The sequence below is a fragment of the Macrotis lagotis genome, unplaced genomic scaffold (genome assembly GCF_037893015.1).
Source record: "Macrotis lagotis isolate mMagLag1 unplaced genomic scaffold, bilby.v1.9.chrom.fasta BILBYCTG092, whole genome shotgun sequence".
Classification (NCBI taxonomy): Eukaryota; Metazoa; Chordata; class Mammalia; order Peramelemorphia; family Peramelidae; genus Macrotis; species Macrotis lagotis.
The window spans coordinates 370463-379086 of NW_027421999.1; the positions used below are offsets into that span (position 1 = coordinate 370463).

At 38.2% G+C, this 8624-nt stretch overlaps 1 protein-coding gene across 1 annotated transcript; it reads left to right on the forward strand.

Moving 5' to 3' along the window:
* The first annotated feature begins 716 nt into the window (after positions 1–716).
* On the forward strand, positions 717–1168 carry LOC141504077 (large ribosomal subunit protein uL15-like). The gene has a single exon (XM_074208918.1). It carries the CDS (start codon positions 722–724, stop codon positions 1166–1168), a length of 447 nt encoding a protein of 148 aa, XP_074065019.1. The 5' UTR covers positions 717–721.
* Positions 1169–8624: the final 7456 nt, after the last annotated feature.

Sequence of the window (8624 nt, forward strand, 5' to 3'; positions counted from 1 at the left end):
GATCTGATGATAAATTAGAACATCTTAAACAGTAAAACTAAGCATTCGAGAAAGAAATAAATTTAGCAAAGTTTCAGGATGCTGAATTGATTTTTCTAAATAATCCACATTCCTGTATTTTATGAAATAAATCCAGCAGGAAGAGATAGAAAAATTAACTATACTCAAAGAAGCTACAGAAGTTGTTTAATAATTGTTAAGTGTATTTAGTCAGATGTAACTGTGTAAATGTGATAAACTAAGTATAAAATATTCATTTAATAAAGATGTATTGAATGCTGAGATGCATAGCAGTAGCTCAAGGATCTGTTATAGTGATCCATCACAATTTAAATGATAATATTATTTAAATTTACTTATTCTATATTGAACCAATCAGAATACCTTAGTTATGTTTTATAGAACTCAAAAATAATAGCCAACATTGTATTGAAGAAGAGGTCACATAATTCAATGGTAATAATTAAAAGAAAGTTAGAAGAAAGGGGACTCAATATAAGATCAGAAACTATATTATAAATTATCTTTAAAATGACTTGATACATGAATTTTAAAAATGACTCAAATGAATAAGCACTTGAGAAGTTCATCAGTGAAAAAAATCAAGATACATATATACATATACAGCAGCAAAAACTCAGTAAAATAGTCTTTGATAAACTGAAATACTCCACTTACTGTGAAAAACACACAGTATAGCTCCTCTCTGACGGCCAGCGACATGCCGTCCCGACTGAGGAAGATGCGCAAGCTCCGCGGGCATGTGAGTCACGGCCATGGACGCATCGGCAAGCACCGGAAGCACCCCGGGGGACGCGGCAATGCGGGAGGCCTGCACCACCACCGGATCAACTTCGACAAATATCATCCAGGTTACTTCGGGAAAGTTAGTATGAGGCACTACCACTTGAAGAAGGACCAAAGCCACTGCCCAACTGTCAACTTTGATAAGCTATGGACACTGGTGAGTCAGCAAACCAGGATCAATGCAGCCAAAAACAAGGAGGGGCTTGCCCCTATCATTGATGTTGTTCCCTCAGGATACTACAAAGTCTTAGGAAAAGGGAAACACCCCAAGCAGCCGGTCATTGTGAAGGCAAAGTTCTTCAGCAGAAGAGTAGAGGAAAAAATTAAAGGGGTTGGTGGAGCTGGTGTCCTAATGGCATAAAAATCCAATGTTGTCAAATAAAACAAATGTCTTTATTAAAAAAAAAAACACAGTATAGAAGAAAATACTAGAAAAATTGATTAGAGTCCCTCAAAAATAGTTTTGAACAAACATCTTCCATCATATAGTAAGACAATCTCAAAATACATGCATGAATTAGAAATACATGTTCAAACATAAACAAATTATAGCACCAAGAAAGAAATTACCTTTCGGATCAATGAAGAAGAAAGATTCCAAGGTTAATGAAGCAATACATAGCATCATCAAAGGTAAAATGGAAAATTGGGATTATATAAAATTAGTCAATCTATACACCTCTATAAAATACTTGCTATTTTCCAGGCACTGTACTAAGCTCTGGGGACACATACATGAAAAAGAAAAAAAATATTTCCCAACTCTGAAAAAGAAAAGCAAATTCAGAAAAGGAAGCTGAAAAGTAGGGGGCAGAGTCAGAAAAGGTAGTGCACAGGGAAATAGGAAAATCAGAGGGAAGTCCCAGGTAATATAGCCAATTGAAAAGTGTGAGTATTTCAACTGAGTTATTTTATTACTTGGAAGTCCTCAAATTCATGACTTTTCCTTCCAGTCATTGAGACAGATTGTAGTGATGAAGTGAAATGCCAAAGCTGATGGAATTTTGCAAGAAGAACTCTTTCACCCTAGAAGAATCTGAGATTTAAGAATGGCCTTGACATCACAGAATTTCATAGATGTAAGGGTCTCGGTAAGATAAATAGCAGGAAGCATTTGCAAAACTGTTTAAAGTTGGTAAAGTGCTTAACAAAAATGATCTAAATTTTATCATTACTATATAGCCACGAAGGAAGTTCTATTATCACCCTCATTTTAGGCAAAAATAAAAACTGATGCAAAGAGAACTTAAATGGTTTGCCCAGGAATACCACCTAGGTCCCAGTGGAACTCAGTTCTTTTTGACTGCATCCAGGACTCTAAACACTCTGCCACCTAAGCACATAGCATGGCATCTGATGGAGTTGTTCTTTAGTCGTGTTCTGGCTCTGAGTGACTTGCCCAAGAACACAAAGCTGTCAAATTTCAGAGACCAGTTTTGAATGTAGGAAAATGATTCTTCCTGACTTCAGGCAAGACACTAGCCAATATGGCACCTAACGACCCAATGAGAATGTTCTAAGAATACCAAAAGATCACCAGTAGTTTAAAAAAATCAACAATAATAATTTAAATCTTCTCTATTTCATGGGCCAGGTAAGGGCAAGGATGGGGTTAGCTTAGAAAACACCAGCCCAAAATACTTATGATAAAACTTCATTTCAAAAACATTGATATAATTTCCTTGTTCTACATTAAAACTTAGATTCCACAACATGCAGTCTAAGAGAGAACATGAAAACAGGGTGATTTATATGAATAAAAGAAAAACTTGGATCAAAAACTTAATTTCAAATTGTACTATTATCAGGAAGCTCAAGTATTAATGTTACTATGCTTGATAATGTATGCCATAGAGTTTTAAAAAGTAAAGTTTTAAGGTGATGGGATTTGAATACACTCACCTCTGTCCTTTTAAATTTCAGAATTGTTTAATAGAAATAGCAATTAAAATTAAAATTACTTTAAAAAATCTTGAAAGAAACAAAGCCTAGAAAACCAGATTAGTATAAAACCCAAGAGCATAGATGAACAAGACTATTAGAGAGCTTGGAGCATAGAATGTCTGGTCTGGAAGATGCCATAGAAAAGAGCATTAATTCTGGCAGGCTATTTAGAAGAAGAGATATCAGTGAGAGGAGAGCCCATACAACATATGAATATCAGAAGGAAGAGAAGTTGGAATAACAAGGAATGTTGATCATTGAAAGTCCCTCAGACTATAGAAACTAGAAACAATTAATTAAGAGCTTTACATCAGGGAATGGAATTGTTTAGGCTTCTGCCTAGAGTCAAAATTGAAACCTTTTCCTATTCTAGAGACTTTACCAGTACTATCCTCCTCCTGAATAACAGGAGGAAATTCAGGCAAGGTACATCTGGATGAAGTGTCACAAGGAAGACCCAGTAGTCCACCTCTTCCCCCTGCTTCCACATTCTCAAGAGATGTACAAACTGACTCATGGATTCCTTCCTGAGCCCAATACGGGAACCTCCTCCTGCTCCAGAGGGACCCCATGTGATCATCACTACCAACCACTGTGGGAAGTGTGATTATCATCCTCATTTGAGAGGAGAGGGAAGGAAGGAAAGGCAAACTTAAGATACTCCCTGAGTATTATAAACCAAGAAAATGTCGAAGATCATATTTGAACTCAGCTATTTCTGACTCCAATTCCAGGCTTCTAAGAACTGCCAATTTGCCACCCATCTTAATAATATATCAAACCTTGGACAGCAAAATTCTTCAAACCAAGGTTTTATTTTTATTTTTTTAATATTTTGTTTTCCAATTATATACAAGAATAATATGTACCCATCATTTTTGCAAGGCTCTGAATTCTACAGTTTTTCCCCCCTCCTCCCTTCCCACCCCCCCAAGGCTGTCTGACAGTCTCTACATTGTTTCCATTTCATACACTGATGAAAATTGAATGTTATAAGAATAAACATAATAAGCATAACCCCCCCCCAAGAAGATGGGAAACCTCAAGTAGAGAGAGAGAGAGAAAAAATGTACTTTAGTCTTTGTTCAGATTTCAATGGCTCTGTCTCTGTGGTGAGTTGCTTTCCCTATCATAAGTCCACCAGAGAAGTTGCTTCAGTATTTTCCCACAGTTGCTATTACTAGCTGTTCCTCCACTCTAATTCTCCCCACTCTCATTTATTCTGTTCTCTCTCTCCTTTCATCAGGGTTCTGTCCAAAAGGGTGTTGCATCTGAGTACCCTCTCCCTTGATCTTTCCTGTCTTCTATCACCTATTCCCCCATTCTCTCTCTCATTCCCCCCTCATCCCATTCCTTTCCTCTCATCCTTCTCCAGGGCAAGACAGATTTCTTCACTCTATTAAGTGTGCATGTCCTCCATGAGCCCTTTCTGATGAGAATGAAGGCTCACTCATTCACCCTTGTCTTTCCTGTCCCCTCCATTGAAAAACCTTTTTTTGACTCTTATGTGAAACCTCTCAGCTTCTTCTTCATCTCCTTTTCCTTCCTCCTGGTACTTTCCCCCATTGGCCATTGACTCCATCTTTTTACTATATTATACCATTATATTCTGCTCCTTCCTGTGCCCTGTCTATATATACTCCTTCTAACAGTTCTTATAAATGGGAAAGTTAATATGAGTTATCAATATCTTCTTCCCATGCAGGAAAACAAACACTTCAATATCATCAAGTTCCTCATAGTTATTTCCTCTCTTCCACTCGCTCTATGGTTCACCAGCATCCTGTACTTGAAGATCAAACTTTCTGTTTGGCTCTGGTCATCCCATTAGCAAAGTTTGAAAGCCCCTGGTTTCATTGAAAATCCATCTTTTCCTCTGAAATAGGATGTTCAGATTTGCTGTGTAGTTGATTCTCGTTTGTAACCAAGATCTTTTGCCTTCCCAGAATGTCATATTCCATTCGCTACGAGCCCTTAATGTAGATGCTGGCAGATTCTGTGTAATCCTGACTATGGAGCCTTGGTAGTTGAATTGTCTGTTTCTTGCAGCTTTTAGAATTTTCTCTTTGCTTTGGGAGTCATGGAATTTGACTATAGTATTCCTGGAAGTTTTTCTTTTGGGATCCCTTTCAGAGGCTGACTGGGGAATTCTCTCTATTTCTATTTTACCCTTAGCTTTTAGGATATCAGGGCAATTTTGCTGTATTATTTCTTGAAAAATGAAGTCTAGAATCTTTTCCTTGTCCTAGCTTTCAGGTAGCCCAATAATTTTCAAATTATTTCTTCTGGAACTGTTTTCAAGGTTAGTTGTTGTTCCAATGAGATATTTCACATTTTCTTCTAATTTTTGACTTTTTGCGAAGAGATTTATTTCTTCCTGCTTTCTTGCAAAGCCATCAGCTTCCTTTAGTTCCATTTTGCATTTGAAGGAGTTATTTTCTTCACCAAGTTTTTGATTTGGTTTTCATTATTTTTCTTCATTGCTCTAATTTATGCTCCCAATTTTTCCTCCACCTCCCTTAATTGCTTTTCAAAGTCTTTTTTGAGCTCATCCACAGTCTGAGCCCACTTTCTATTTCTACGGGAGCTTTTGGATATGGAAGCTTTGATTTTTGTCATCATCTGAGAATGTGTTTTGATCTTTTATGGGAATGAGGTAACTCTCTATCATAAGATTCTTCTTTTTCTGTTTTTTTACTCATTTCCTCAGCCCAAAACTAATTTACAACACTTCTAAGGCTTTGGGGTTGATTTTTGGACACCTCACTGGGACCTTAATTCCCCCAAGGTCTTAAACTCTCTAACCTGTGCTTTGATATGGAGATGACCACAGAACTGCCCTCTGCCCTGGGCCTGTAAGGAGGAATCCTGCTTAGTGTGGAAGCCCAAACTGCAAAATTTGAGTGTAAGTAAACAGAAGAGTTGTACCCCAGGGAAGAGCAGAGAAATATCTGTAGACTTCTCTTACTGTCTCTGGGGGTTAGGGCTGCTTTCTCCCGATTCTCTCTGTAGTTTCTAAGCCCAGTGCTCCTCATTCCACACTCACCCAGGTTCAGCAGAGTTCTCTCCCTGCCCCTTCAAGCTGTTGCGGGAGAATCTGGACTGCACTGGGCTGGGCTGTGCTGGGCTGGGCCAAGGCTTTTTTCCCAACCCCTGTTCCTGGTGAAGCACACCTTTCCCATGGAATTTTAAGTAATCTTGGACTGGGAAAATGTATCACTCAGTCTTTCTGTGGGTTCTGACTCTCCAAATTTTGGCTAGAGCCATCCTTTGTTTGCTTTTTTGGGGTTTGGGGGGTGGGACAAGTCAGGGAATGCTACCTTAATGTAGTCATCTTGGCTCTGCCCAACATTTTCTTTTTAAATAGGATCAATATTATCACCCAGAAAGGGTATGAGAATAAAATAAGATTCTGTATCAGATATGAAGTTCCTTTAAGCTTTCTTGGTGCTGACCTAAACATAAAACAAGTGTAGTTCTACTTATGAGAAAATGAACATAAACTCCTCTGAGGGACCCATCTCATCCCTGAAAAGAGCATTGTTTATAGTGGTGGATTAAAAACTGTGTTCAAATTTTACTTATACTTTGCACCTATGTGACTTTGGGCAGGTCACTTTCCCTCTCTATGCCTCAGTTTACTGAACCATGGAATGATTTTATTGGATTTGATGGCCTGCGGGGAATGCCAGGATCTTCTGAGCATCCCATCTAAGTGCAGTCTGAAAATAGTGACTGAGGACAGATCAGTCTTTGGGCACATTAATTCCTTGAGCATCTGAGATTTTCATTGGGTAACCTAGTTATGGATGGTATTAACAATAAATCTTGGCATTGGAAAAATATCTAACATTAAGTAACAGCATAAACTTCTTTTCTCTTTGTATAGAGTAAGGGATTAGAGGTATTGAATATTATAGATAGATGAGAGAGAGAGAAGAGATTTATATCTCTTTATCTGTAGCTATCTATCTATATCTATATCTATCTATCTATCTATCTATCTATCTATCTATCTATCTATCTATCTACCTACCTACCTATCTATGTACATCCAGAGATCATCAAACTATGGGTCAGGTTTACTCACTGATTTTGTCAAATTTCAATGAGAGTCTGTCCAGTAGAGGAATAGCAGGAAATGACTAGTTTAGAAAGCTAAAAAAAAAAAGAAAGAAAGAAAATGAAGCCAGGCTCCTGATAAACTGGAGACAAGAGATGGTGTGTACTTGAACTCAGAAGGAAAACAGGTTTGGAATTTCTACTCTAATGTTTAATAGATTTGTGACCATGATAAACACACTAAGCTATGAGTACCTGAGTTTTCTCACTGGTAAAATATGAATGATAACTTCTCCATGGAATTTGTAAGAATAAAATGACATAGTCCATGTGCAGTATAGTCTTGTGGTGTCAAATTTCAGTTTACACTGGCAGGTCAAGTCTCCAATGGGCATCTGCTACATCTCTCCTCTGGATTTAGGCCTGGGATGGAGGGGGGTTGGGCAAGCCCTGTGGGCATCATGTAGGTTCCACAGTGTGTATTTTCCCCATGATGGTCACTAAGTATTATTTAATTCACCTGTTTGTATTACCTTTCAGAAAATCTTATTTAATACAATGATAGAAGGCAAAACAAAGCAAAAGAAAAGAAAAATTTCCTACCCAAATTGTGCATTGTGAATACCCAACTCTCCTGTGGTCTGAGGGGTAAAAACAGGAGGCTGATAAAATTCTATTTAGTACAGGAGTCAGAAAATCAGAATTTGTGATTTCCTTGGAAACAGACCTGTCTCCATGGCAAATGATGATTAAGATCAGCTCCATTCAAAGACCTGGAATACTTCTTTAGCAGAGACTCATTGCCTGAAAGGAGGGCCTTCTGCCTAGAGTCAAAACTGAAACCTTTTCCTGCTTTAGCAACTTTACCAATACTATCCTCCTCCTGAAAAAACAAGAGGAAATTCAGGCAAAGTACATCCAGATGGAGTGCCACCAGAAAGGCCCAGTAGTCCACCTCTGCCCCTGCCTCCACATTCTAAGGAGATGCACAAACTGACCCATAGATTCCTTCCTGAGCCCAACAAGGAAGGTAGAGAAGAAAGTAAACCTGAAGGTATGCTGCTCTTTACCTGGGGTCAGCCCTGGGTGAGTTACCCCAGATATGTAGAAATTTTTCTCAGGTTCCCTCCTGTACTCTTTCCACACCTGTAAAATGTGGTAGAGGCTGATTAAGGCCAATCATAGAAAAAAATAGATTTCAGATAGTGAGACATGCCTGCTTACTCCATATCCCAAACCAAAGGTTTTTTCCTCCTTCTACATCACATTCAACAGATGAAATTTGCAAGTCAGAAGTAGGGGGAATGTGGGATAAGAGAGTGGACATTTTTGGTTTCTGTTAAATTATCCTTTAAAAGGTGGTATAGGCTCTACACACATTATCCATAAGACTCATGACCAACTTTCACAATGTCCTGGGTCAGGATCCCTCTAATGTCAAAGTGTTGAGTTTCTCAGGAAATAAAGAGTGTATCAATTGACCCTGCCCCCAACAGATTATGGGAATGAACACACCAGACCAGTGAACAGACCAGGTTCTTAAAGTTCTGGAGGAGTCCATGAGGTCTGCCTTGGAATCTTGTAGCAGTGGGCTGCACTGAGCTTGCTTCAGATCAATGACATAATTTACAAGACCTCTCAGAGATGAAAAGCAGGTATATCAACTCCTGAAGGAACTTAATTAATATGTATTGAGATTTTGTGATTAAATAGTGTTTTCTTCATTATATTTATATCTCCAGAGCCTAGAATGGTGCTTATTTCATGCTAGGTGTTTAATAAATCCTCATTGATTCATTGACTTTACTTAG